The 15,360-nt window shown below is 33.2% G+C and overlaps 1 protein-coding gene across 1 annotated transcript; it reads left to right on the plus strand.

Moving 5' to 3' along the window:
- Positions 1-2,088: 2,088 nt before the first annotated feature.
- Positions 2,089-3,024, plus strand: LOC101415249 (olfactory receptor 4P4-like). Its single transcript, XM_004473973.1, has one exon. The coding sequence runs from the start codon at positions 2,089-2,091 to the stop codon at positions 3,022-3,024; it is 936 nt and encodes a 311-aa protein (XP_004474030.1).
- Positions 3,025-15,360: the final 12,336 nt, after the last annotated feature.

Here is a 15,360-nt window from a genome sequence, read left to right on the forward strand (position 1 = left end):
CACTGAGTCCCACTCTGGTATTCATGTATCTTGGCCCACATTCTTATAAAGCAATACTGCCATTTATGTTTGCTATCAACAATAAGAAGATTCAAACAAACAGGTATTCTAATATAGACTGGATTCATCCATGTCAATTAAGGTAAGTTTATAGCATGGCACATTATGACACCTCTAGTAGAAAATTTGAATTTATGATGGAAACTGTACTTTAACATTAAGAAGACAGTTTTTATTATTCTGTAACATACACAAACAGGAATGCACAGCATTTATTCAATCTATCAAAGAAATAAAGTAATAATTTCACTATATTTTATAGTGATTGTACAAAAATTAGACTAATTAGTGTTAGGAATTTTCTTAATACACTGGATCTATCATTGAAATAACTTTGTTTTCATTAATGGGTTGTAGGAATTAATGTTTATTTGATTGCCAACTTTATGTCGAACTTTCCTTTTTTAACCACATTTTTCTTCATTGGAATTAGTTATATGTATTTGCAGGAGAATTTCTGTGGGTGCACAACTGCTCAATCAAAGAAGAAAAAAGAAAAAAAATGATACCAGGATATTTCATATTCCTTCATATAGTCCTTTTATTTCTGAATTATGTAATGATTTCTTAATTTTATAATTTAAAAAATGAGGTTTTAAGGAGATTAAGCAATGACCTCAACGTTCATAATTGATCAGTTTATTTTACACTCCTCAATATTGCTTCCTTTTTACTTGTTTTCACTGTTTTTAATCTGTTACACAGTGGGTGTTTAATACACCATTCTTAGCATAATTTATGACTTCAATTCTTTTATAGGTAATTTACTTAATACTGGTCAAAAATATACATTTTAAAGACAAATGTTCTTCTCAACTGAATCTACTTATATTTGCCTTTGACCTCTGTTAACAGCAGTGATCATGGTAGGGTGGGATTTTAGGTGCTATTTTGGATTAAATATTTATCATGATCTAGAAAACAAGCAATAATCTTCACCTAAGGAATGTACATTTTTGGAAAACTGAAATACAATTATTTCAAAATGATTTGGAATCTGTGAATTCTAATTTAAATTAGCTCCAAGTTAGAACTTTATGTAAATATTCAGAAATACTGATTAGGTGAACTGGTAACTTGTTGAATTCTATAATCTTGTCTGCTGAGATGGGGCTTCCCAGCAGTTCCTCCCACTGCGACACATCATGACATCGTCCCCCATCCTACTATGCTCTTATGCATGAGATACAGCACAAAACTGAGTGAGTATCAAGTGTCCTATAGATTATGAAAAATTACTGAGATTCCTGTGATCTGACAGATTTTTATTGGTTACTATGGACTTGGTTTAATTGAGTGACCTAGTTTAAATAGTTCAACAACTGACTTACATAGAAATTATTTTTAAATAAATTTATTTTAAGTAAATATGTGTATTTAACAATTAACAATCTACCATTTCTTAACAAGCAATTGATATCATAATAAATAAAAGATAGGACAATGAAACATTCCCTATATTCAATATTATTTATTTACATTTAACTGTTAAACACTCTATGCTTGATAATTATTTTCTTGGTGGCTTTACCTAATTAAATTTTACCACTTTAAACTGGTGCTTTAAACATTTATATCTTCTGATTCAGTTTCTGATGATTCATGGAAGTTTTCTAGTTCATGCTGGAAGGTGTAAATTTGATTCTACAGCTAAAGCCAAATATTTAAAAACATAAAAAATTGCTTTATTTTTATGAGGTAAATTAAACATTTGTTGTTTTCCAAGTAATATAATTAACAGGAGTAAAATGTATTCTTGTTGATCAAACTAATACTTAAACTTTAATCTTTAATGGTCAAATAATTTAATAAAATACCTATTTTTCCTATTATAAAATAAGTCCACAATATTTTGTATAATGAGACATGATTTAAAAAGTAGCATAATTTTGTATGTAAACAATAATTATTATTAATATTCTGTTTTTATCTACCCATCACTGTGGAAAATTTCATATTATTGTGATCATCCAAATTAATGTCTGTTTGTTTTTCAGATATTTAACAATACATACCAAACTGAAATACATGGAAAGTCACAGTAACATCTCAGAATTCATTCTTTTGGGACTTTCTTATGATGAGGACATACAAATATTTTGCTTTGTACTGTTTTTATTCTGTTATATTTCCATATTGGTAGGAAACCTCCTGATTCTTGTCTCCATTCGATGCAGCTCCCTTTTTCATCAGCCCATGTACTATTTCCTCAGCCATTTATCCTGTATGGACATCTGCTATACCTCTAGTGTTACACCCAAACTGATCAGTGACTTGTTAGTGGAGACAAAAACCATTTCCTATAGTAATTGCATGTTTCAGGTATTTGCCATGCACTTCTTTGGAAGTATTGAGGTTTTCATTCTTACTGCTATGGCCTTTGATCGCTATGTTGCAATCTGCAAACCTCTACACTACATGATTATCATGAACAGGACAAGATGCAATCTTCTAGTCTTAGCTGCTTGGGTGGGAGGGGCTGTCCATTCGATTCCTCAATTGTCTGTGACAATCCAGTTGCCCTTTTGTGGCCCAAATGTAATTGACCACTATTTCTGTGATATATTCCCACTGCTAAAAGTTGCCTGTACTGATACCTTCATCACTGGTATTCTAGTGGTTGCAGATTCAGGTATCATTGCTTTGATAACCTTTGTTGTCTTATTTTTTTCTTATGTCATTATATTATTCACTTTAAGAAATCATTCAACTGAGGGCATTCACAAAGCCCTGTCTACATGTGGGTCTCATATCACAGTGGTTGTCTTATTCTTTGGGCCTTTAATCTTCATTTACCTTAGACCACCTAACGCTTACCCTGAGGATAAAATATTTGCACTATTTTACACTATCATTGCTCCTATGTTCAATCCCCTTATCTATACTCTCAGGAATACAGAAATGAAAAATGCCATGAGAAAGGTTTGGTGTCAAATATTATTTTCAAAGGAAGCACACAATTAATATGAAATCAAAAAAGAGAAACTACCACAGAAATTAATTATTCTATTGTTATCATGAATGAAATGGAAGAGGTTACCAAGACATAGAGGGTTCATGCATTTACAAATCAAATACTAAATTTACTATCCAAAAATGATTTGGAAAAATAATAAATTTTGTGAAGTATTGTGATGGGTTTGATAGAGTAGATGCAAAGAAATCACCTATGTCAAAGCAATTAATGCAATGATATATCAAAGAATGTATTTTAATGCAAAAAATTCAATGATAATTTTAATTAAAAGTTCATGCTGCTGGAAAGACTACGTGGTGACATGTTACCATATTCGTTTGAAATGGAGAAGTTAAATTTATAGTTGAAGCAATAACTGTAAGTTTATATATTTGATATTTATCAATACATCCTCTAGAGACCTTCAAAACTGAGCAATAAGGAAACCAACATGATACATCTTACTTTCTGAGTTTCCTGGGGGTCAACTTTCCTGAATCTCCATAAGAATAACTAGGAAGCTATACTGAAAATCAGAATGCAGATTATACAATAAGTGGTGTTCCACCTGTTGACAAGAATTGAAAATTGTTTCCCATGTAACTTAGGGAACTGAATTATATAATGCAAGTATTGACCCCTTTCCTACTTAAAATTTGTAAGTAAATGATTAGTAATTGGTACTAGAAACATAGATATTTTACAGTAAATGAAAAAAAATACGCAAAGAAAAAATCAAAAGGATATTGTCTAATAACAAGCAAGGAAACCTGCAAGCAAGAAGCAAAGAATAGATAAAGCAAATAACCTTGTAACCATCCCACAGATGAGACTTCAGGGAAATAGAACCTGAAGAAACCAGAAGAAAATCTGATAAAATGCCATTCCTAAAAAATTATCTCTTAGGACAATGAACATTTATATTAAGGGAGAAGGGCACAGATTAAAGGATTATATGAAATGGAAAGTAATTAAAATATAGAAAGTGATTCAGAATATGTACATGAATTAAAAGAGTTACACTGATTTTGGAGGTAATGCACAAGGAAGGATGAATAATAGGAATAAATAATGATGGAGATCAATATAAATATAGCTCTTATACTTGGACAGAATTGGACAAATTATTTCCTTGTCATTTTACTAATAATGGAACAAAAGTATTTCCATATTTAAGTTCTCTTTGTAGAAACCATCATAAGACAATATGGTAAAAACTAAAGGTTTGAGGGAAAGGTTTGGATCATGAAACATTTTATGACCAGATGGTTTGCATTTCATTATTTAAGGAAGAGAAAAATAAAACGCTCACACTTAATAAGCTCAGTATGTAACAGACTGTATCTTTCATTTAAAAATTCTAACGGTTTCGAATGTAACAACTCTTCTTTTTATTTGAGCGCTTAAACTTTTTCATGTGTGAACATTTCCTATGGCACTAAAAATTATGCATTAATAATTAAATAAGCAACATGGAAAGAGACAAATGCTTTAACATATATCCCCAAGTATAAATCAAAAAGTGAATGAAATCTTGCAGCCTATCACCCTCTTATAATATCCTTTTAGTTCTTTATTTTCTACATCAGGGAAATACTACTTTCTCAATTAATGTTGATTCCCACATGTAAGCACAAAAACAGATAAACCAATCTCTCTTTGTGCCCTGGTTCCCATTTCTACAGCCTGTTTTCCCTGTGCCAGGTACTTGTCATTTCTCAACAGAATGATTTGTTACTTCCACACAGTCCTTTCCTGACTGAATTTCTCCTGCCCCACAGTATGAATCCAGTGTGAATCCAAGAAAACCAAACGGGTAGCATTTTTTTGTTTGTTTGTTTGTTTTTACTTTAATGCCAGGATCTCTTCCTTTTTATATATCTCTATATATCTCTATATATTTATTTATTTACTTTTAAAAGATACTTAGATTACATAAATGTTACATAAAAAATTAAGGGATCCCCATATGCCCCACTCCCCATACTTTCCACTTTTCCTCCCATTAACAACGTCTTCCATTAGTGTAGTACCTTTATTGCAATTGATGAACATATTTTGGAGCATTGACACTAAGTGTGGATTATAGTTTACATTGTACTTTACACTCTTTCCCACTCAATTCTATAGGTTTGGGAGGATATATAATAGCTTGTATCTGTCATTTCAATGTTATTCAGGACAATTTCAAGTCCCAAAAATGCCCCCATATTACACCTCTTTTTCCCTCTCCCTGACTTTAGCACCTCCAGTGGCCACTGTCTCCACATCAATGATATAAGTCTTTCCTTTGCTAGAATCACAGTAAGTTTATAGTAGAATACCAGTAAGTCCACTCTATTCCGTATTTTATTCCCCAATTTTTTTGATGTTTCACCTGTGTTCCAAAGGATATTAGCTCTGACTAGTTAGTTACTTATCGTTATGTTTGATTTGGTTTAATGTACTGCTTATCCAAGGAATATGTGTTATAAGCATGAATAAAGACATTTCTTTAAATGTATGTTTGCCTAGGTGCTTATGTTGAATGTGTCTGCAGGTACATGTTAGCTCACCCTTGCAATCAAAGAGATTACTGTTAAGAAAAGTTTTTGCTGTCTAAATCTGAAGTGGTATATAATATCACTTTAAAACCAAGCGTAATTTATTTTTCTCTCTTTGAGATTAATTTGGTCATCCATTCTTTGAAATTAATTGTAAGGAAGAGCAGGCATGCTGAAGTGTGACCATTTGCTCATGAACCTCATTTTCCCTGCTAAGACCAGGTATGAACCTATAACTACTCATATATATGTCGCTGATAGACATGCAAATTTATAGTATTGTAAATAAACACCTAGAAGTATTCTATCTACCTAGAAGTAGAATTTATATTTTATGTCATGTTTAGTAGATATCCTCAAAGAGGACTTTAAGGTATTTTTGTAGTTTTACATTACTAACAGCAACATATAAGAATTTCAGCTGGCAGTGGACATAGTTCAAATTATTGAGTACCTGCTCCCCATATATGAAGTTCAGGGTTCAATTCTTGGAACCTCCTTAAAACAAAAACAAACAAATAAGCAAACAGACAAAAGCGACTCAGAAGAGCCAGTATAGCTCAGTGGTTGAGCAATGGCTTCCCATGTACAAGGTCCAAGGTTCAATCTCCAACCTTGGTACCTTAAAAAAAAAAAAAAAAAAAGAGTTCAACCATATTGATAATTTGTGCTTTTCATCTTTTATTTTAATTAATCATGTAAATACTTCTGACTTTAATACTGTCATAGAACCAACTTTTGGCTTTGTTGACATTCTGTATTTATTACTGTTATTTATATCATTGAATTCTTTCCTTATTTTTATTATATTCTTATCTCTATATGGTTCTGATTTAATTAGCTTTTATTTTCATGTATGTTGATACCTAGGACACTTAGATCACTGATTACTGAACATTTTATTTCTTAATTATGTAGGTGATATCATTACACATTGTACAGGTTTTAAAAGGAAAATAAAGGCACACTATAAATACATTAATGCCAATAAATTCAGCATCTTAAAATTTGATATAAATTATAAAGCACATTAAAATAAATAAGATAATTTCAATAGTATTATATTATTTAAAGAAATTTGATGTGTTCTTTCAAATCTTCCCACAAGGAATCCTATATATATATATAGACTTATATATATATAAGTCAATATAGTTATACTTGTGAATTCTATCAAACATTAAAACAGAAATAATACCAATTCTACACAAATAGTTCCAGAAAAAGAAACAGAAGAGAATATATCTTAACTCATTCTGTTTGGCCATCATTTCTCTGATACCCATAAAATATAACATTTTTTTGTACATTAGTTCAGATTTACTTTTAGAAATCAATTTTACTTCTTCTCATATCCACTTTGGATGATGCTTGGTTTTAAACATCAGTGAGATAGTAGGTTTTGGGGATTTGAAATCAATATCCAAAAACTATTCATAAAGACTATTTTAACAAATAATCAGAAATTGGATTTTAAATATGATATTATAAAACATAAAATACTTAAATACATTAATAAATACATAAATATCTAATGATAGCTAATGAAATATGATAAAAACATGTGCAAGGCATCTATACTGAAAACTTCATGACTTAGAAAAGGAAAATCAAAGAAAACCATAATAAATGGAGCTATATTCTACATTCATAAATGAGGCAATTCAAAATATTAAAAATACCTTTGTACAAACACAAAATTAAGACCTAGATTCAAAGCTATCCTTCCAAATAATTCAAACTGGCTAATATATTTAGACTTTAAAACCAAATTCTGATGTTTATATGGAAATGCAAATCATAACAAATTTATAAAAGAACAAATTTGGAGACATTACACTTCCAGATTTCAAGACTTTTTTAAATCCAAAGTAATCATTCCTACACAGTATTTCCATAAGATAGATAAGTAGAACAGTTGAAGAGCATGGACAGTCCAGATTTATTTCCACACAATATATGCTCAACTAAATCTAAACTAAACAAAGGACTGTAGGTGATTCTATGGGAAAGAATAATACTTTCAACAAGTGTTGGTGGAACAATTGGATGTCCACACACACGGAAAATGAATCTCAATCTGCACTTAATATATTATACATACATTAATTCAAAATGGATCATAGGTGTCTACACAATACATAAAAATGCAAAATATTTAGAATGAAACATAGAAAAAAATCTTCAAATCCCTGGAAATATTGTTAGATACGATTACTTTTATGATCCATAAATGATAAGGCACCATAAATGGATTTCAGGAAAATGATTTTTTGTTAAGAATTAGGTTATTAATATACTGATTAAAGAATTTATTCACCAGGAAAAATATTTGAAAAGCTTATTTTTACTAAAGAAATACTACTGAGATTTTAAATATTTATATATTAATAAGAAAAAATATCACAACACAATAAAATGAACAAATTCAACAGAATTTGAGCAAATTCTTTGAAGGATCATATTTATATTGCAAATAATACATGAAAACATGCTAGACATAACTGGTCATTATGTAAATACAAACGATAACACTTCTTGCCACTAGAATGGCTAAAACTAACGATTGACCATAGAAAGTATTCTTGAAGATAAGAAGCAACAGAAAATTCACACAACTTTTTTCAACCTCTAGGCAGGATAGGAAGGCTAAAGAATACTGAAGTTTAGAATTTCCCTACACCAAGTAGGTTAGGCTCTGGAAAAACCATCTTGCTTAGGTTGTGGTAAAAGAATTTCCCTCGACGATAGGTATTTGTTAATGAGAACAGAATGCTCTGATTTTACTTCAGAATGATCACTTTTCCCTTCTCCTGCTGGAAACACAAAGGGATTTTTCTCTGAAATTCGGAGTGAGAATCAGATGGGACTCCTAGAGGTTAAGTCTCGTATAAGTGTGTGCCCCTAAGTCTTCGACTCCTGAAAATTTTGTCTTCCAGAATAGCCCAAGCTTAGATTGCAGCATTTCATCAATTGTCCTTTAGTTTTCCGTTTCAAGACTAATTCCAACAGCTGTCTGATTTCAGCTGCTTCAGATAAACTGTAGTTTTCATATCTGCCTCTCACTCTCACTTCTCTGTGATTTCAACTCTCTGAAGGATCTAAGATTGTGTGATATTCAATTTTCAACTTAATTTTCCTTTGCAAGTGTGGAAGTGAGGATTTTCAAGCTGTTTATATGTCAGAACTGAAACAAGTTCATTATCACTCAATTATAGGCATTTAAACTGTTTTTTAGAATTATTTCTTATATAAGAGATTTAGTGGGATATACTTTTAATTTCCAAATATACATAAGATCACTTTACTGTTTATTATTTGCTTCTACTCTAAATGCATAGTTCTGTATAAATGTCTCTTCCTTAAAATTTATTGAGGGTGTTTTAATGCTTGCCACAAATATTAGGGACATATTCTAAACCAATAGTTTGGCTTTCTACAGTTTTAGTTCTCCAGATATTTAACAACTTTTTTACAATTCTATTACATATTTATTCCTACATAACTTTATGTTCTTTAACTAAATAAATTTACTCAAAATATACAGAAGACAGGTATGGACATCCTCAATTTATGAAGAAATGCTTTTTTAAACTATTTTGGCCCTCAGAATAAATTTTTCCTAACACCTATATATATATTTTTTCATACTTAACTTTTGTCTAAGGTAAGTTCTTCTACCCATCCCCTTATATCAAGAACCAGAACACTGGGCAAAACAATTCACTTATGAAAATCCTTAAGTTAGATTTGTAAGACCTTTATATTCTTTATATAAGCTCCCTTTCTTTTGCTCTTGGCAGAAGAGATAGAGATCCATCGTGATTGGTTCTATTTGATAATTAAATAAGAATGTAAAATAAAATGAGGTGATTAAGGCTAGCAACTTAGAAATTATTAGGATATCTAAGATAGCATGCTCACCCTCCTGTTCCTTAGACTAAGAATCTGTATACTATATCAGATTATTGTTTCCTTACTGTAAAACAACAATAACAAAAACACATTGAAAGTAGCAGTTTTTTAGGCACAACCTGATTTTGATTATAAGGGCATTTGGATATGAATAAAAGTGATAGTTCCAACATACTAACTCCCTCCTCCCAGGTATACTACATCTGAATGCCTGCACTCTTTTAAGTGCATGTTCTAAGTGTATGTTCTAAGAAGAAGGCAACTCTTTCATCTCATTGATTCCTTCAACATGGAGGGGGCAAAAAATAATTAATTACCTTTCTAAAGTGTTTGTAACAGCGGCCTCTAAAATGTACCTTTAACATAATTACTAGAAAGGGGAGTATTTTATATAATGGCATCCTGTATTCCTATATTCAGGACCCAATTATTGCTGCTGTTAATTCCCTGCTTCCAGCCTGTCATGGTGCTGAACCTTCCCTAATATGATAAGAAGTAGAGTCACTGAAATTAATAGCAACTAAAACAGGGTTTATCTCTGATCTGATTAAAAACCTAGATTTTTTTAAGTTTCAAAAATAAGTATTAGGCCTTGCTCTGCTCTCTTGCCTGTGGACACTTCCTGTCCTCTGTGTGCCGCGTTCGCCATTTTTTTCCCTCTGCCATGTGACCACGCAAATAAACCTGGGGATTTATAACCTATAATGGGTAATTGTAGCTTGTAAATCAGCCCTCTTTATCCCTTTCCACCCCCTTCCTCTCTACCTGGGACCCCTGTTCTGTTGTTTTCTGTTATTTTCTCCCATTTCTCTTCCCTCTCTACCTGAATAAATTACTGGCCTAACTCAAAAAAAAAAAAAAAAGAGAAGTATTAGTTTCACTGGGTATGTGAAATTCTAGGATGAGATTGGATCTCCACAGATCAGTTATATACACCATAAAAATTATATATAGCATAAAAAAGGCAGGAGTTCTATAAATTTATACAGATAGTGGCAGAGATGGATAAAACACCTCAATTATTTTACAAGGATAGAAAACAGTTGGAATGCATTTTGCCTGTGGATAACTTAGTATGGCTGTGAAGAACATGGAATCTGGCATCAGGTAAAGGCTCATATCTTAGGTCTGCTACTTTGTATCTTAATTATTTGGCATAATTAATTGAGCTCTCTTATGATTCTAATTCCCCAGATATAATATGAATATAAGAATAGTACCTATATACTTCATTGAGATGTTTTGGGATTAAGTATAGTACAATATTTATAAAATACACTCCTGTTAAATATCATTTGATACAAAAATAATCCCCTAACTTAAAAATATTTTAAATGATTAGAGCCTGTAACAAACCCACCATGACCTGCATCATTTTTTCAATTTATGAATCACATTAAGCCTTAAAATACTATTAAATGTTTAATGTTTTGTTATGTATTACTTCATTTAAATTAAATTTCTTGCATGGATTCTGCTCTCACCTTACTCTCATGGAAAATCAGAACAATGTTACTGAGTTTGTCTTCTTGGGGCTATGGGAAAATAAGCAAATAGAGCTTCTTTTTTATTTCTTGTTCCTGTTTTTTTTCTTGGCAGTCTAAATGGAGAACTTCATAATCTCCTGACCATCACCTGCAGCCATCTTATTAAACTCATGTACTACCTTCTTTGCCACTTCTCCCTCATCGACCTCTTGTTCACCTCCTTTACTGTTCCCCAGCTAATCAGAAACATAGGTCCAGGAAAAAGTAATCATTTCCTGTAATATCTGTATGACCCACCACTTTACTGATCATTTCCTGGCAGGAATGGAAATATTAATTTTGGTGTCCATGAGTTATGTTGTCATTGTCAAGCCAAAACAATACAAGGTGATCATGAACTGACTAAAGTGTAATATGTTAGTTATCATTGCCTGGGTCTTGACCTTTTGGCACTCTATTGTGCTACTGCTCATGGTCCTTAAATTACCTTTCTGTGGCCCTAATCAGATCAATCACTACATTTGTGATGTGAAGTCTTTTTTGAAATTGATCTTCAAAAATATTTATGTTGTTAATACCATGGTTACTGCCAATTCAGGAATATTGGGGGTTTTAATTTTTCTTGTCCTGGAGACTTCTAAAATACTCATACTCTACAATCTTAGGACACACACCTCTGCAGGGTGAAGGAAAGGTTCCTTAACCTGTTGCTCTCACATTATGATTGTAGTTTTATGTGCTCTGTATCTCTACCTATATTCTACCTGCTGGGAGTGAGAACAAGGACAAGGATAAGGTGTGTTTTCCCAATTTGACTGAATTAGAATATAAAGTGTTATATTTTTCTTTCTTCTGTGTGTCTTTCTTTTTCATTGCTATGTGCCTAGGAAAAAATATGATATTAATAAAATCCTACTGTATGACCTATACCAAAATTATCTCTGATTTTATTTGATGGCATACGCCCTTCTCACATTTGCCCTACCTCCCTATATGTCATTAACAATCATGTATTACATAAAGAATAAGTGGCCTCCATATCTTATAAATCACATAAGCCATTCTAAGATCTGTATTTTGGTTCATATTTCTCTCGACACTTTTCCCTGCTGAGGCGCTTTCCTTTTCTCAACTGAACAATTGCATTGCTTCTGCACAGAACTTCCCTGATTGAGTTACTCCCATCTCAAAGCCAGTGTAAGATCAAGTAAATTGCATAGAGACTGTAATGTTTGAACGTTTGAATGTTTGTCTTTGGAGCCAGGAACATCTTTTTTTTTCCCCATCCAGGGGCCAAATGAATAACTTTTTTTTCCACTTGGAGCCATGGAAATCTCTGGAATAAAAGGAAATTTGTTCTGTTCATTCCAAAGGAAATTAGCTCTGACTGATTTAATCACAGTTATCTTTGACTTGGTTTAGCGTACCATTTTTCCAAGGAGTATTTCATTTTTTTTAAGTAATGAAATGTGATGTGAACATGTGTGTGTTTGTATGTGTATAACTGTGTATGATAAGAATGTCTTTGTGTGTATATTGTATGAGAGTCTTTAAAATCATGAAGAGGGGTTAAAGGAAACAATCCTATGCCATAAAAAAAGATTTCTTTGCAACAAAACTTGAATCTTTTATTACAATTTCCTTTGTTTTGTTTTTGGAGGTGACAAAGAATATTATTGGTAGAAAACAAGATGAAATTATATACTAAGCCCTGAGAAAAAGACAAAATAATATGGAGTCAGAGGTTAATTCAAGAAATTACTGTTATACAGGTCTCAGCCAGATATCACAGACTGCCAACATATGCAAAACCTAAAACGAGAATGTTCTAGGACATCTGGACACCAGGTGTTATTTTTTTTATTGATTTTGCTAAATTCTTCTGATTTTTATTAATCCTTCTGAAGAGCAATCTGTTTCATTGATATTCTCTATTTAGAACTGTTAGCTACACCTTGGAATTCTTATTTTTATTATATTGTTATCTCTATATTATTTGAACTTAATTTGCTTTTATTTTCCTGTGTCTTGATACCATGATCATTGACTACCAAATTTAATTTTTATTGATAAAAGTGATATTATTAACATTTGACACATTTTAAGAGGAAAATAAGAGACTACTATGAACATATTAAGGCAATAAGTTTAACAACTTGGTTGAAATAGACAAAGTAGTTGAATGATTTAACTAACCAAAGCTCATTAAAAATAAATGCTAGTGGGAAACGGACTTTGGCCCAGTGGTTAGGGCGTCCGTCTACCACATGGGAGGTCCGTGGTTCAAGCCCCGGGCCTCCTTGACCCGTGTGGAGCTGGCCCATGTGCAGTGCTGATGCGCGCAAGGAGTGCTGTGCCACACAGGGGTGTCCCCCGCGTAGGGGAGCCCCACGCGCAAGGAGTGCACCTGTAAGGAGAGCCGCCCAGAGCGAAGGAGGGAGCAGCCTGCTGAGGAATGGCGCCGCCCACACTTCCCGTGCCGCTGACAACAACAGAAGCGGACAAAGAAACAAGACGCAGCAAAAAGACACAGAAAACAGACAACCGGGGGAGGGGAGGGGAATTAAATAAATAAAAATAAATCTTTAAAAAAAAATAAATAAATAAATGCTAGTAATCTCAGTAGCTCTCTGCATATATTTAAAAGTTTGAACTTGTTATTTCAAATCTTCCCAAAGGGAAATCCACTTTATTAGTGGATTTTACCAAGCATTGAAGAAGCAATACTAATTCTACAAAAAGACCAGAATACAATACATCTGAAACCACTCTATTAAGTCAGCATTTCTCTGATACTTACCAAATGTTGTTCCTTTTCTTTACATCTGCTAAGATTTTCTACAGACAATAATTACATCTGTAATACAAACAGAATTTTAGCTCTTCTTATTCAGTCTGGGTGACTGTCTTCGTTTTATTTATTTATTTATTTTTATTTTTAAAATTAAAGTTAATAGATCACAAGGAATGTTACATTAAAAAATATTAAAAAACAAAAAACATAAGAGGTTCCCATATAACCCACTCCCCATCATATTTGTAAATTGTATTTTTTAAAGACATATGCATCACACAAAAAAATCTTACATTAAAAAATGAAAGAGGTTCCTATATACCCTCATCCCCCCATGGCACTCCTCCCACACAAAGAACCTCCCTTATCATTGTGACACACTCATTGCACTCAGTGAACACATTTTGGGGCACTGCTGCACTACACAGATAATAGTTTACTCTGTAGTTTGCATTCTCCCCAGTACATTCAGTGGGTTATGGCAGGATATATAAAGTCCAGCATCTGGCCCTGCAATACCATTCAGGACAACTCAAAATCCCAAAAATGCCCACACATCACATCTCTTCCACCTTCTCCCTGCCCTCAAAACTACTATGGCCACTTTCTCCACCTCGAAGCTCAAATTTCTTCTATTATTTGTCACTATAGTTTTATAGTAGAATATCAGTAAGGCCACTCTAGTCCATATTTTATTCCTCCATTCTGTGGACCCTGGGATGATGATGTCCTCTCCACCTCTAGATCAAGAAGGGGCTTAGATTCCACATGGATGATGGATGCAATTCCTCTGTTTACAGTTGTAGGCACTCTTGATTCCCTGGTGTAGTGGTTGACCATCTTCACCTCCCTGTTAGCTGACCTTGGTAAGACCAATGAACCAGAGAGTAGGAGTTGCCCCTGTGCTGAGTCTCAGGGCCAAGCTGGCACATGGGCAGTCCAGAAATTCAAGTCTCCTGAGGATGGACCATCCCTTGCAGCAACCACAGGTTCAGTAAAATGACAGAAAAGACATGTAGAAAAGTCACATCTGAGTCCAGCTCCATCACACTCAGAAGCACAAATTCCAAAGTAGGGCCTTCTGACATGGTAAAGAGCTCCATATCCATCTGCCATGAGTATATATCCTGTGGATCTCTGTTGTCCTTCAGGTGAACCAGTACCTAGGGTTGTATCTACTTTGACATTTTCTGGGGTCCTGCTGAGGTGTGCATAAGCATGACCCCTCTTATGACCTCCTAACTCTTTTTGGAAGACTCAGCCATATCAACTCATTTGTCTTTGCCATTTCCTCCTTTTATTGAAGGTCAAAGAGCAGTTTTTAACGCTTGATCCATCATGCAGGCTGAAATATTCTGCTGGTCTGAGTTGACCCTTTTATTTGAGGTCTCTTTCTAGTTGCTTCTCCAGTTAGTGATTGTTAGTAATCCCTCAGCACCAGGGAGGCTCATTCCCAGGGGTCATGTCCCACGTTGGAGGAAAGCTAATGAATTTACATACTGAGTTTGGCCACATTTGAGCAACATGGAGGCTCTCAGCCGGTAACTCTTAGGCACCCTTAAGCTCTTGGCTTAGTTTATATTCCACACACAGGCTCCTAAGTAT

The sequence above is a fragment of the Dasypus novemcinctus genome, chromosome 24, assembly GCF_030445035.2.
Source record: "Dasypus novemcinctus isolate mDasNov1 chromosome 24, mDasNov1.1.hap2, whole genome shotgun sequence".
Taxonomy (NCBI): domain Eukaryota; kingdom Metazoa; phylum Chordata; class Mammalia; order Cingulata; family Dasypodidae; genus Dasypus; species Dasypus novemcinctus.